This window comes from Schistocerca nitens, chromosome 3, assembly GCF_023898315.1.
Source record: "Schistocerca nitens isolate TAMUIC-IGC-003100 chromosome 3, iqSchNite1.1, whole genome shotgun sequence".
Classification (NCBI taxonomy): Eukaryota; Metazoa; Arthropoda; class Insecta; order Orthoptera; family Acrididae; genus Schistocerca; species Schistocerca nitens.
The window spans coordinates 670742072-670757868 of record NC_064616.1 but is presented as its reverse complement, the minus strand read 5'-3'; the positions used below and the strand labels follow the sequence as shown (position 1 = coordinate 670757868).

Genomic DNA, 15797 nt, shown 5'->3' with positions numbered 1-15797 from the left:
GTACCACGCTTCACTGCAGGTCATCCGCCCTGATGCCACCCACTCCGACTAAGGGCCCTCCCCATGGGTGCCACCCAGCCTCAGCAAGGGACACCTGGCAGGATGGCCATTGCCGGGAGTACCGATGCCCCAGGGAGATAGGCATCTACTCCTTGGCATATGTGGGGAGTTAACGGCGCAGGCATCAGCAGAGCGATCCGGGTCTTGTCAGGGTGCTACAACCAGCAGGGTACATGGCAGCCCCACCACAATGGACTGGCTACCACGCTGGATATTAGGTGCAAGTAAGTCCATGGTCGTCGTCTCCGCAGAAAGCGACATTGCACAGTGCATGGCAGAAATCGCACCCAGGAATGTATCCTCGCCCAAGAGATGGAGAACGAGCGGGAATGCAATGCGACAATGAGAAAGCAGGCAAAAGATCTCAATGCATGATGGACACAATGCACCTTGTAAGGCGCCCTTCCCCAATTGGCTCGCTCTTCGGAAGAATTTTGAAATATGGAGGTCAAACCCAAGAGGGGACCATCACATAAAGGCCGAAACGTGTGAGACTCCTTTTAGTTGGCTCTTATGACAGGCAAGAATACCGCGGGCCTATTCTAACCCCCGAACCTGCTGGGGGACCCACAATGGTAACAGTTCTGTTTACGGCAAATGCAAAGAAGGTAGTGCTCAAAGACCCATATCATTCTTAGATGTAATGCCAATGGGGCAACACACTTGAGATAAAAGCTGGTAGATTACCTTGGAATCCCTCATCTGAGTAAAGTAGCTATGTGTCCCTATGTTGCATCATAGGTCTTTTGTATGTCAAGGAGAGCTAATAGGTGTTGACTAAATGCTGAGGCTTCCCTGACAGCAGTCTGCAACCATAACCTTTGAATAAATTTCCTCTACTACACAATTATAGTCACAAATTTTTTGTCTTCAGACTACCGGTTTCTGTCTATAATGACACTCTTCTGATCTGCAGCAAAATATGGGAAAAATACAAATACACTAGCAGATTGTTTTCATCTTAAAACAATAAAATAGACCATAATGAAAAGTATTACTGACATACATGTGCATTTTTGCACTTTACAATTGAAGAGGCATACTTGTTTTATAGAAACATGTCCTAATATACTGGAGCCATAGTGGCATCGTCAAGTGGTAAAAACAAAATCAGCACCAGCCTTGTCAGATTATATATAAATAATAGTATATACAAGAGTCATCTTGTCAACAGCACTACTGTTCAAAACAAACTGCGAACAATAGCCACAAAATGTTTGTGTTGCAAGTTCGCCAGATGTCGCTACTGTAGACGTACACTCATTCTTCGATGATTAATTGTATGATGAAAAATAACGGGGGATACAATCAGTAAAGTCTGCAATGGGCTTATAAGGTGTAAGAGGCATTACAGTGATAAAAAGCAATGAAATAAAACATGATAAAAGTTAGATTGCTAAAAAGGAAAATGTTAAGAGACAGTAATTGACATATGCACAAATGGCGGTATTACAGATAACGAAGTAAATAGTATACAGCTTTCAGAGTGCACAGAATAATACAAAAAATTACAAAATAAATAGCTAAAGAAGCCTAATGAATGAAAACAGACTACCACTCATAATCAGCGCCCTCTGTTAGCACCAACTCCAGAACGCTGCATTGGAGCGAACTGGTTATTCTATATTTGGGTCACTGTTCAGTTTGCGACCATGTCGCAACTTGCATAACCTTTGAAATCCACAACAGGGTTGCTGTTAAACTGATTGGTCTGTAGCTGCCTATACTGTGGTTTTCTTTGCTAGGTTTCAATACTAATAAAATCATACTTCCCATCCAATAGGTGGGGAAAAATTCCTCCTGCTTGATCTTGTTAACCATCATCAAGATACTTCGATCATTTGAGTCACCAAGTTAGTGAAGCATTTGATTGTGTAAGGAATCCAGGCCTAAAGAGCAGCTTCACATTGTGCTACTGCAATGCTGAATTTCCATTATGTGATAGGGATGTTATCGATCTACATGTGTCAGGTGTTAAAATGTAGAATATTGCAAGACATAAAGATTTGATGTGGCTGAAAATTGTTTGAAGCTGAAACTTTGACTTAGTATGTGGCCAGTAATTTGGCTATGTCAAAGGAATTGGTATAAAGTACTCTTCAATCTAAAATTCTGTTTTGCAGTGGTATCTGTACCCATTGAATCAATGTATTGTTCCCAACAATCCTACTTCCATTGTTTGATTACATAATGTGCTTTTGCTTTTAATTATCTATCTTCTCTTTCCACTCTATCTGCACAATTCCTTCACCCCTTCTCTGTTCTCCACCTTCACCCCCACCACCAGTCTGTCCATCTCCTCCTTCCCCTCTGTCTGTTAACCTGTTCCTCCCCCTCTCTCCATCTAATCCTTCCCCTTCTGTCCATCTCCACATCCCTTACTCTATTTCCTCCTCCCCCCTCTATTTGTCAAGTTCTTCCCCTCTCCCTCTCCCCTCCTCCTCCTCCTCCTCTTCCCTTTCTCTGTCCTTTTCCTCCTCCCCCTCTCTGTTCATCTCCTCCTCTCCCCTCTCTCTGCCTATATCTTCCTCCTTGTCTCTGCCCATTTGCCATTCCCCCTCTCTCAGTCCATCTCATACTGTATCCGTAATCATCTACTCCTTTCCCCTTACTGTCTGTCCATCTCCTCCTTCCCCTTCTCACTTCATGTTATCACAATCACCCCAATAGGATGCTAGCAGTTCTTATCCCTACAATATTTCTTCCCTGTCAGTAACTAATTTGTGAACCCAGTTTGATTGAGATCGTTCTAGGGGTTTAGAATGAGCTTTTTACCTGTGGCTTTGTAAGCATATGCATATGTGAAATATATTTAACATATTTCACACAAATTTGTACACATATTTCATCTGTATCTGCAGCAAATTTCACCCTGCAGTTTCACATTCATGCAGCACAATTTCTATGAAGTCGTATCTCTTGAACTACGTGCTGTACAATAATATAATTTTGCAGGTACATTCACTGGTATATTCAGATACTGCATGTGAAATGTGTTGAGAATAGAATTAGTACTAAAGACGTGATAAATTAAGACATCATGCATAATGTGCCAGGTTTTCACAGATCTCAAGAGTTTATGATGTCATATCTCCTGAACTACATGTCGCACCATGATTTATTTTTCTATGTAAATTCAGGAGGAGGAGGAGGAGTAGTAGTAGGAGGTGATTAGTGTTCAACATTCCATTGGCAGTGAGGGATTAGAGGCAGAGCACAAGCTCAGGTTAGGGAAGGCTGGAGAACAAAAGCAAGCATGCCCTTTCGAAGGAACCTTCCTGACATTTGCCTTAAGCGATTTACAGAAATCACAGAAAACCTAAATCAGGATGGGTTTGAACCATTGTCCTCCTGAAAGAGTCCAGTGTGCTAACCACTGCACTACCCTGCTTGGTATGTAGATTCAGCAGCATATGTTGATACTGCCTATGAAATATGTTGCAAACAGAGTTAGCAGTAAAGAAGTAATAAATTAAAATGTCATGCATCATGTGGCAGTAGTAAGCAATAACCTTTTTTGCTTTCATCATTTTGTGGGGCTCGTCCGGAGAATAAGTTTCATAGAGGTTTGAAATTATGTGTGAACATTGTTCCAAGTCTACATGTGCTCTCATTCTCAAATATTGGATGACTACAGTATGGATATTCACATGTCACTGACTACACTGCTTTTTCACGCTCACCCCTTTTATAGGTACTGATTACACACTTTTATTAGGCCCCTGCTTGGAGGATGTTGAGGGCAGAAGCTTGTGATCAGCTTGGAGCACTATGGATGATAAGACAACCACTTCCTTCTCCGAGAGCAGCCAAGCTTGTAGATTATAAATGAAATCAATACATAATGGAGTAATGTGTTGCAGAAGTGTCACAAAAGTTGATGGTGAGTTACTACATGGACAAGGTCCAGCATCTTCGCTCATTTCTGTAAATAATATTAATAATCACTATGCAGAACACTGCACATGGATCAAAACTGTATTCTTATGGTACACAATACTGTTATGTAGCTAAGATTGGCAATGAGTGTACACATTCCGAAGTGGCACAAACTCAGCTGACTTCCATCAATCACAGAAGGGCCAGTGTGAGATGAGTAGGTGGTTTTACCACTACTGCAATGATTGGCAGACAGTAGGTGATATGTGTACCAAGTCTGGTTGAGATCAATCCAGTGGTTTTGGAGATCTGTTACATACATAAATTCATATATATGTACATCCATTTTTATAATATATATGGAATAGATTACTGGCAGAGGTATGTCTCATTTGTCATTCTAATGCTTTTTGTCTGTTTTCTATGGCCTCAGCTATTTCTTGAGACCACCATACAACACATCACTATAGGCACGCAATTGTATCACAGATTTGACACAAAGACTGCAGAGTGCTAAGCTGATCACAGAAAAGGTGCCAGGAGTGGCACTAAAAATGCACTGGAATCTTTGTATTCATCAGATAAAGGTTGAAATCCAGAAGTTGGGTGCTTGACTAGTTGACCTCTACTCATTGCATTGTCACTGCATTGCACATAATTGTGTATGTTGACATCAGCCAGCAGGATAAGATATAACAATTCTTCCACCTTCCAATAAGATACATTCCTACTTTGGAGGGAGGGCGGCGGGGGAGGGAGAGAGTATAAGTTGTGAATTATTACCAAGGCAGACAGTCGGATTCTAATGGCTATGGCCTAACGGTGGTGTTCTGTAGAACCTGCTCACTAAAAATGGAAGGTTGCACCAATGTGCAAATGTCCCCTGAAGCTCCTATCATGCTGGTTTGATTGTAACTAAAGACATGGTACTTTCAACCCGAGACACGATTTTCCAGTAATTGCGATTCTTGCAGTGCAACACATATGTGGAGAAGCGTGACATCAATTTCTTGAGTTCTGCCAGATGGTGGTAATAACTGCTACAGTTCCATTGTATGAGCATTAAAAGAGGGGGAATATGAGCAGAGAAAATGAAAGGTGAGTTATTTCTGTTTCCTCCCCAGCTTCCCTTACTATTGGTGTAACATCCTCTGTCTACAGGTACTTCTACTGTAATGGGACATTCAAGGCCCAAGAGTTGTAACAAAGAGGTTCTTCATTTACATGTTATTATTATTTTGCAAATGTGTTCAACACAATGTTCTGCCACGGTTCGGAATGTCTGCCCAATATAAGACTTCCCACACTGGCATGGGATATTATATAAGTCATGTTTCCTAAGGTGCATATCAAACCCCACGCCAATTTGGGATACCTTATACCAGGTAGACATGCCAAACTGTGCAGGAATGTTGTGTTGAACACTAAGCCTGGGACAACCTGACAAATCAGCGATAGCTTAGCACTGCCTGGTCATGAGGCATCATATGTTTTACAAGAAGACTTAAGTTTTATATTCAGCATCATATTTCTGGAACTATGTTCTTAGGGAGGCCATACATATCCGTACAGCAGGCAATCTTATCAACAGTGGTTTTCAGTTAAGCACTGCCTGGAATCCAGCTGCCATTAAATGAAAAACAGAAGAAACAAGAGTTTCCGATTCATGACTCGACACAGGGAATTGCTGACGTGTGATTCAGTTTTTAAGCACAGGAGTGTCCAGTAGCTCAGTGTTTGCCCACAGCACAAGCACGGAAGGCCTTTCTGCAGCTCCCGCCAGGGGGCACAAGTGCTGCTTTCCTCCAACTGTGAGTGTATTTCACACACACACACACACACACACACACACACACACACACACACACATATACTACCAGGCCCTGGCCAGATAACTGTCACCCCCCTTCCCCCTCCCCACTCAATTATTGTCAGCTGCATCTTGTAGCAGGGACAACAGTATCTATCACCATCTGAAGATGTCGAACAGCTGTATTGATGAAATATTCTGGGATTCATACAGTATGATCCGGTGGCAAACTCGAGAAGAATATTTGCAACAGATATGTTAGGAAAGCCTGAAAATTTTTATTATTATTACTATTTTGGAGTGCCAGCCTTTGACATATAACAGGTGATCAAACATTTTATGTTCCTGTATCTTCTTTTCCTTTTTAAACATCAGGAAAACTTGTGACCAGGATGAGTGAAAATAATATGGGTAGTTTGTGGACTGTGGAGGTTGTTGGCAAGTGTGATTGTCATGTGGAGTTCAGCATTTCCATATATACTTCTGAAGGAAAGTGACATGATATATAATCAAAAAGGAAACACTGAAAACATGTCGAGCTTAATGTCTTATCTCTATAACATGAACTTTATTTTTTCTGGCAAAATGTAAATATGAAGGTACCTGAGTCAGCCTGAGTTTTCGTTGAGCCTCTCTATATGCATAATACACTTTGAATGCTGCAAAATTCCATGTTTCAATTCTTCATCAAATTGGAGCATTAGGCCTCTTTAAAAGATAATTACGTTGGTCACATTACCGCTTTTGTCTGTAATAATAGTGAGAGGGATACCTTCTAACTTTGTAGAGGCTCGATGAGAATATGTTTCAGTCAAGGCTTTAGCAAATAAGGATACATTTTGCATTTTTTCCAAGGAGATTGTCCATTCTGCCTCTGTCATATACTGCACAGGCGGTGATTTGTTCTCTACTGTACACAATTCCCAGTTTATTTGTGAATTGTTCGCCAATAAATGGTATTTTTGCACCTACATGGAAGTTTTGTCTACATTTATGTTGTACAAACAATACTGTCCTTAGCAGAGGGCACATAACATACCAAACTCATTTCACCTTAATCCTGTTCTACTCACAGATGTTACGTATGCAGAACAATTGTCAGTACCCATCTGAACAAGCACAATTTCTCTAATTTTAACACTGTGGTCATTATGTGAGGTGTGCTGGAAAAAGCAATATATTATTTCGTTCTAATTGGAATGTGGGCTCAGCATGTTTAGCATAAGACTCTTTACGACACACACTACATTTGTTGTCTCTTATTGCAGCTTGTTAAGTATTTTTATAACACTCTCTTGACAACAAAACAAAACTATGACAAATCATGCACCTCATCTCTGAATCTTCTTTTTTCTTTTATTCTGAGTTGGTAGGGCTCCTAGACCAATAATCAATACTTAAGAACTGGTCTAGATAGCACTGTTTCCGAGGAGCATCCTATATATAACTCTTGTTGTAAATAAACCAGGGTAAATTCCCACTAGCTTGTGTGTAACTCACCTTTAAAAATGCCAACAATATGAGAAATTAAATCAAAATCAATGACTGTGCAAAAGTTTAATTTTGTTTTTGATGAAAAGGAGAAATTCAAAGACACAGTTGTTTGTGGTTACATGTAAAAAAGTGTATTCTCACATCAGACACAAACACAAGACTCTGAATTTGTTAAAACATTAGGATGAGGCACAAAAATAATATAACTCATTTTTATAGTACTGAGAGAGCCAACTGTAAAGAATTCAGCAGCCAAAAATAACTGTGGTAGGACATAAGGTTAAAAAGATATCTCTGGCACACCAAATTGGTTAAAACAGTTTCCAAAATTTTAATATCCACATTTGTGTATTAAAGGTATGTGGATCCACCTCAAGGACTTGGAACTGGTCTACAGATAGCATTTCACTTATCTGCACAGACACTGACTTCCAATGATACCCCCATCAGTCAAGTGACCTTCCCTTTAGCAAAACAGTTGTTCCTCAATTCCATGTTCACTTACAGAGATATCTGTCATTTCTGCATCTATGTGCAACTGAAAATATAAATATATTCATTTACCTTCTTCAAATCAAGCCATTTTCTCATGCAGCTTGGAACAGCAATATTTGAAATCTGGCACTGAGTTGGCAGCAGCCTTTCGAAATCCTGGTTACCATATGTTACAAACACACATCTGTTATTGAAGTCATTATTGTGAAGCCATATTCGGAACTGCTGAAAAATGCTCTCAAATGTCTCGGAGTTATCAATTATCTCCTGGAATGAAATATGACAAGAGAGAGGAGTGAAAAATACTGCACACAAATAACAACGCAAAACTGTAAAATAGCTGTGTAAATACAAGAAAGTAATAAATGAGAGCTAGTAATTACAATAGCAGACAGAAAAAGTGGCTACTTACCTGTTACTTAAACTAGGATAACTGGTGTGAGGCTGAGTGTATATATATATTCTCCTTGCTATTGTATCTTATCCATCACGGTTTCTAAGTGACTTATCCATGTGGCCTACTTTAAAAGCCTTCAACATCTTGCTTCAGTCCTTGTCTCACATAGCCTTAGGAAAAGGGAACCTTTAAACCCAATGTTTTACAGTTAACTCTCTTTTTAAGTGATGGTTATACTAGTGCCACCTGTGATTTTGGTACATACATAATTTTATCAACTACTTTATTTAATAGTATAATTTCCCTGTAAAGCAATTTTGACAAGATACAAAAAAGGATGGAAATTTATAGTTAAGGTCCTGTTGACACCTACATATACATGACTAATCTGCAAATTCACACTTAAGTGCTTGGCAGATGGTTCATCGAACTACCTTCAGACCCTCTCTTTACCATGCCATTCTTGAATAGCAATTTCTCTTTTTTATCACAATGATCATTTCTCCATATGCCAGTGGCCATCAACAAAATATTTTCACTTCTGGAGGGGAAAGTTGGAGATAGAAATTTCATGAAAAGATCTTGCATAATGAAAAATGCCTTTGTTTTAATGATGCCATCCGAATTGACATTTCATATCCATGTCAGTATCACCCCTACTTCGCAGTAATACAAAACAAGCTGCCCTGTTTTGAATTTTTTTGGCATCCTTTATCATACCTATTTGGTAAAGATCCCATACCATGCAGCACAACTCCAGAAGAGGACAGGCAAGCATAGTGTAGGCAGTCTCTTTATAGACAGTTTGCACCTTCTAAGTATTCTGCCAATAAAACAGTCTTTGGTTCACCTTTCCCACAATATCAATGTGACCATTCCAGATCAAATTGTCCGTACTGTAATCCTTAGGTATTTAGTTGCACTGACAACCTTTAAAATGTTTGATTTATCGTGTAAGTGAAATTTAACGGATTCCTTTTAGCACTAATGTGGAATGCCTCCACACTTTCCCTTATTTCGAGTCAATTGCCACTTTTCACATAATACAAATATTGTGTCTAAATCATTTCGCAATTGGTTTTAATCTTCTGATAACTTTAGTAGACAGTAAACAACAGCATCATCTGCAAACACCCTAAGAGGGCTGCTCAGAGTGTCTCAAAACCATTTAAATAGATTAGGAATAGCAAAGGGCCTACAACACTTCCTTAGGGAATGCCAAATATCACTTCTGTTTTACTCGACAATTGTGACCTTTCTGACAGGAAATCAGAAATCCTGTCAAACAATTAAGACAATACTCAATAGGCAAGCAATATGATTAGGAGACAATTTGTGGTGCAATTCCCAAATTGCCAGGTAATTTGAACTACTGAATCATGTTCTTCAACCCCAGTGGGGAAACAAGGCCTCTCCATATTCCTATAATGCATTGACACTCGCGAAGAGCAGCAGTGCTATGGCAGTTGTTTTGATACGACAGCTTTATGAGTAAAGCCCTGCTCACCTTGTCCATATCCATGTTGACTGTCTGCAACTGTAATGCACAATGACACTTATGTTTCAACTCTATGTTGCCATACCAACAACAGTGCATAATGGCAAGTAATGACACTAACACTACAAATGCGAACTCTGTAGGCACAGTCTAAATATCATTCCTATAAACTTGGATACCCAAATGATAAACAGTTTTCAGTATACATTGGCTCAGGTAGCTAAAGTTTAATTATAAGCACCCTGAACTTCTAAGTTCCTTGTGCTAGCAGTGTTCTACATTTGAATTTCTTTGGTGTAGGAATTCTGGAAAACTACATTTTGTAACTCTGTTTTAGTGGCATTGTCTCTGGTAACATTACTGTTGCTATCATGCAGTGAAGGTATTTATTGTGTCTTGCCACTGGTATGTTCTACATTTGACTAGAATTTCTTCAGACTGTTAACAACACTACTTCTTTGAATTAAAGCCACATCTTGTGTGTGCTTCTACGGTTAGTTTGGAAGGATTGCAGATTGCCCTTAAGAACGTGACAAGCGAATTTTTTTCTGCTTTTTGAAAATATATATAGTTTTTGTTTATTTTTGGTGAATATGGATGTTGCCATATTTAGTCTTGCTACAATGACCTTGTGGTCACTAATCCCTGTACCTGTCATGATGATTCGCTAATGATTACTTGTTGTTAAGAGGCCAAGTACATTATTGCAACACTTCAATTGGGCTTCTGAACTAACTGCATGAAATAATTTTTGGAGACTGAATTTAGTACAAATCTGGACAATGTTTTATCCCTACCACCAACAACAAATTGTATGAGTCAGGTACCTATTTGAGATAAGACTCAAATTTTCCTTGAACCCTTCAGCAACTGTCATCTGAGTCAGGGGTCAGTAGAAGGTACCAATTACTAACTTATTCCAGATGTTAAGTATAACCTCTACCCATATTAGCTCACACCAACTGTCTACTTAAATTCCACTACAAGATACATCACTTCTAACAGCAACCAACAGCCACCACCAACAGAAGTGCATCTATCCTTTCTGAACATCATCAGGCTTGGTAAAAACTTTGGCTGAACTTATCTGTGGCTTTAGCCAGCTCTCAGTGCCTATAATGATTTCTGCTTCAGTGCTTTCTATATGCGCTTGGAGCTCTGTTCTTTCTCAACACAGCTACAACAATTTAAAATTACAATACCAATGTTTCCTAGATCTACCTCCACCCTGTGTTTGACCTGTACGCTTTGAGACTGAAACAATTTTTACAATTCTGCAACCATCTAACCTAAAAAGCTGCTCACAGTCCACTCCACATAGCAACTGCCACCCATGTAGCTGCTTCCTGTGTGTAATGGATACCTGATCTATTAAGCAGAACCTGATACCCCCTACCTTATGGTGCGAGTCAAGGAAATCTGCAACCTACATGGATACAGGACTCCCTGAGCCTCTTATTCAGAATCTCCAATCAGCTCTGTACCAAAGGCCCACAGTTGATCCTGTCAATGACGGTACATGTGGTGAGCTCTGTCTTTATGTTGCAAGTTAGACTGGCTGTCTTGACCACTTCAGACAGACACTGGAAACCAGAGAGAATCTCTTCTGATAAAAAGTGACACACATCATTAGTCTTTTTCATGGAGGGTGCCACAGCCAAATATTTATTGGAAGAATGTGGCATTTTTCTCTTCACTTAGGCTTTTATTTATTTATTTACTTATTTTCAACACTGGTTTTGGCTTGTGAAGTTATTGTCTAGTGCATATCTGTACAGAATAGAATATTTATGTTACTGGCATGAAATAAGAACACAATGGTGTTAAGGTAAATTCGCAGAAAAAATAGTTACCATTAAGCCTGGCAAATATTTAAATTGGCAGTGTCTTCACAACATGTGTCTCAATTTAAATTAGTTTACAAACTATTCAAGGTGTTTTTACAGTTTTTACATTTATTTTGTGCATATAAGGCAGAAAATATGCACAGATAGAATACTGACCAAAGAATAAAAGTGTAGGTGTCTTAATGATATTAGTATATACATAAAGAGAGGAACTAATAAAATGAAGTAAGATGAAATTATTAAAAAGTGTTACAAAATGGCAAGTTTGAAAATTTAAAGTTCGTTTAGTATATAGATAATGTTAATAATTCCATCTGTCAGTGTGGAAATCATGTGTGACTAAACTTATATGTGAGTTTGGCAATTACAAATGCAACAGCTATAGCTTCTTTTTATTTCCTTAATTAGCCACAAGCAGAGCGCTAACAAAATTGTTGAGGTATCCTCTGTTTTTCATCTGTCTGTTTGTTAATAAGTGTATCTGGCCGATTTTTAAAATCAATAATATTTTTATCTCTTCCAGAATATTCATTTTCTTCCCTTCTTTGACTGATGAAGCATTTCGAATTTGTTGAAAATGTCTCCGGATACCTGTTTGTTGTGGATATGTTTTATAAATTAGCGAAAGTGTTGTTCTTACATATTAATGTGTGTAAAACTAAATTATGGTATCAAATGAACATAAACATGTTATATGGTCTTCAGCAGAGAAACTGGAAGTGCTTCAATGGTTACATAAAGATGAGTCTCTTCATAATACTGAAAGATGACATAGAGGGAAGAGGAAATTATGCAGACCTGAAGAGGATGGCAGAAGACCAGACAGCCTGGAGAACTACCATGTGAAAACCTGCCTTTAGGCAGAACACTGATGATGATGATGATGATGATGATGATGATGATGATACTGAAAGTGAGGTAGTGGTTGGCATAACAACTGCAAAAGACTGGAGAAAAAAAAAGCAGGAAAAATCTTGAATGTCATACAGTGGCGAATGATCGCGAGAAAGGGTTGAGAAACTGTGCAAGATTCTGAAGTAACCTAAAAGCAAAATTCTAGACAATGCTTTGTGGGTGTGGTTTAAGCAGGAGAGAAAAAAAAGAACTCCATTGTCTGGACCAATCACAAAAAAAAAGGCTCTGATTTTATGAAAAATTAGATGGAGACAATGTAGTAACGCTAATGGCAGTTACAAGATGCCATTGTTCGTGATTTTTAAAAAAAAAAACTGTAAATAAAATCAAGATAAAACACCCCATGCACCATATGACAGCAATTTTGAGGGATTTGCCAGATGCTGAGCCCAGTGACATAAGTGAGTGGATCAGTACAGCTAACGTTGACTGCAGAACAGAAGAATAATTAACTGACAACCGAATCATTGACGCTGTAATTCAAACAAGTAATGAGAGTGAGAAACATGGAAAGATGATGATGGCAATGAAGACAATGAACCTATGGCTGAAGTATCACAAACAGATGTTAAAAATGCATTTGATATAGCCCTTCAATACATCGAACAAAGCCCTACATTTACCTCAACAGACATGTTGAAGATTAGGAAACGGCAGAACATCATGGCAAAATCAAGGTTGTTGTCTGCTAAGCAAAAGAACGTTACAGATTTTTTTCATCTTTCTTAAGGACAGAAGATGCTTTTTCTGTGTGATTTCTCATGTTTTAAATAGTTAAGTGCAATTTTGTGTGGGTGTGTGTGTGGAGGGGGGGAGGGGAGGTGGGGGGGGGGGGAGGTTGTCAATGCAGTACTGTAATAAGGTATATAGAGTCGTTAAACTTTCACTCACAGTAGCAATATCTTGCCATAAAATACAGACCTATTTTACAGTACAGACACTACTGTATGTTACACTTACATGAAAGTGTTTTAGTGTGCTTTGTAACTGTTTCAACACAGAGCAATATTTCAGACAGTATTTCCAGTTGAAAATTAAAGCTGTACTGTATTGCAAAGTTACGGGTCAATATACAAGTTCCTCTGATAATTCAACCTATTTTGCATTCTGACCGTGCTCCATGTTCTGTAGGGAAGAGGTTAGCGACGTTTTCCTGGATTCAAAAGAAGAGTAAATTGACAAAGAAACAAACAGTCTTGCTTCCGTGATTGGAATTATTATTTATACCCATTTAAGTCATTAACAGATGGTTCTGAGTCCTGATACTGAAACACAGACACGCATGGTCGACTGGTAGAGCCAAGGTGGCTGCGAGATCAGATTCTAGACAGCGCCCTCTGAGTGTCCCATCCAGTAAACAAGTTGGGCCCATACAGCGCAGCGCCACACAGATCGACCACGCCTAGTACAGTCGTGTATTTTTGAGCCTTTCAGCCCTTGGGACTCAGTGATATTATTGCCGCAGTGGCCACAAACGATTCGGCCTTCGAGGCATTAAGGCTTAATCCCATGGATAGTGGCTTCACACCACTGGCCGGTTGGCCAAAGTGCCTGAACCAAATGTCCAAACCTGCAATTCCTCTCCTACTGAGCAGGATTGCTATCGTAATGACACAGTCAACAGTAGGGTAAAATAAACCTATCTCATGACAGCCTACCTAAATTGGTAAATAAGTAATAATTACAACCATGCAACCAACACAGTTGGAAAAAATTTTAAGAGTAAATTGGTTTCTTCTGATAGTAATAACCTTTATACAATTACTAGGCAAGTATCTGGTGTTGATTGGGTATGTATTTATTCCAATCTTCCATTAGTACATTTCCTCTTTGCCTCTCTTTTTCCATCTCCGGCTCCCCCCCCCTCCCCCCCCTCTCCGCCATATCCATTTTCACCAGCCTCTCATTCTGTCCACTTCCTCCACTCTCTGACCATCACCTCCCACCACTCTCTCTGTCCACCTACTCCTACTGCTACCCCACTCTTCATCATCAGCTCGTCCCCATTTCGCTGTCCATCTGCCCCCCCTCCTCTACCTCTCTAATCACATCTTCACCTCCCTCTTTCTTTGTCCATCTCCTCCTACCACCTCTCCCTGTCCATCTCCTCACCCCTCTTGCTGTTCATCTCCTTCTCCCTCCTCTGCCTGGCCACCTACTCCTCTCTCCTCTTCTGTCAGTCTCCTCCTCCTCCTACTCCTCCCTTTTCTGCCAATTTCCTCCCCCTCTCTTTTTATCTCCTCCTCCCCCCACTCTCTTCCAATCTCTTTCTCCCCCTACCTCTGTGCATCTCCTCCTGTCCCCTCTCTCGATCCACCTCCTCCTCCCTTCATATCTTTGCCCATCTCCTCCTCCACCCTCTCTGTTTGTCCATCTCCTCCTCCACACTCTCTGTTTGTCCATCTCCTTCTCCCCATTCTCTTTCCCCGTTATTACCACAAGCCCAACAGGAGGCTGGTGGTTCTTACCTTCACAGTATATCTTTTCAGATCATAGCTAATATGTGTACCAAATGTGACCGATATTGTTCCATTGGTTTAGGATGAGCTGTTTTCTTGCGTCTTTGCCTGCATACGCACGTGTCAAATATATTTAAGACATTTTTCATGTATTTGTACACTTATTTCACCTGTATCTCTAGTGAATTTTGCCCTGCAGTTTCATTTTTATGCATCTCAATGCTTGTGACATCATATCTCTTGAATTGTGTATGCACAGTGATATCACTTTTGCAGGTGTATCTAGCGGTATGTGTGTCTACTGCCTGTGATATGTGTTGTGAATGAAGTAAGCAGTAAACAAGTAATAAATTAAAAGTCTACATCTACATCTACATCCATACTCCGCAAGCCACCTGATGCTGTGTGGCGGAGGGTACCCTGAGTACCTCTATCGGTTCTCCCTTCTATTCCAGTCTCGTATTGTTCGTGGAAAGAAGGATTGTCGGTATGCTTCTGTGTCGGCTCTAATCTCTCTGATTTTATCCTCATGGTGTCTTCACGAGATATACATAGGAGGGAGCAATACACTGCTTGACTCTTCGGTGAAGGTATGTTCTCGAAACTTTAACAAAAGCCCGTACCGAGCTACTGAGCGTCTCTCCTGCAGAGTCTTCCACTGGAGTTTATCTATCATCTCCGTAACGCTTTCGCGATTACTAAATGATCCTGTAACGAAGCGCGCTACTCTCCGTTGGATCTTCTCTATCTCTTCTATCAACCCTATCTGTTACGGATCCCACACTGCTGAGCAGTAATCAAGCAGTGGGCGAACAAGCGTACTGTAACCTACTTCCTTTGTTTTCGGATTGCATTTCCTTAGGATTCTTCCAATGAATCTCAGTCTGGCATCTGCTTTACCGACGATCAACTTTATATGATCATTTCATTTTAAATCATTCCT

The 15797-nt window shown here is 39.9% G+C and overlaps 1 protein-coding gene across 1 annotated transcript in view; it reads right to left on the bottom strand.

Annotated features, from left to right (window-relative positions):
• The window catches only part of LOC126248631 (ERI1 exoribonuclease 3-like), a 117993-nt gene that overhangs the window by 40716 nt on the left and 61480 nt on the right, over positions 1–15797 (bottom strand). Inside the window, exon 3 of the mRNA XM_049949806.1 lies at positions 7808–8005. Coding sequence (XP_049805763.1) covers positions 7808–8005 — 198 coding nt within the window. The remainder of the gene's footprint in view (positions 1–7807; positions 8006–15797) is intronic.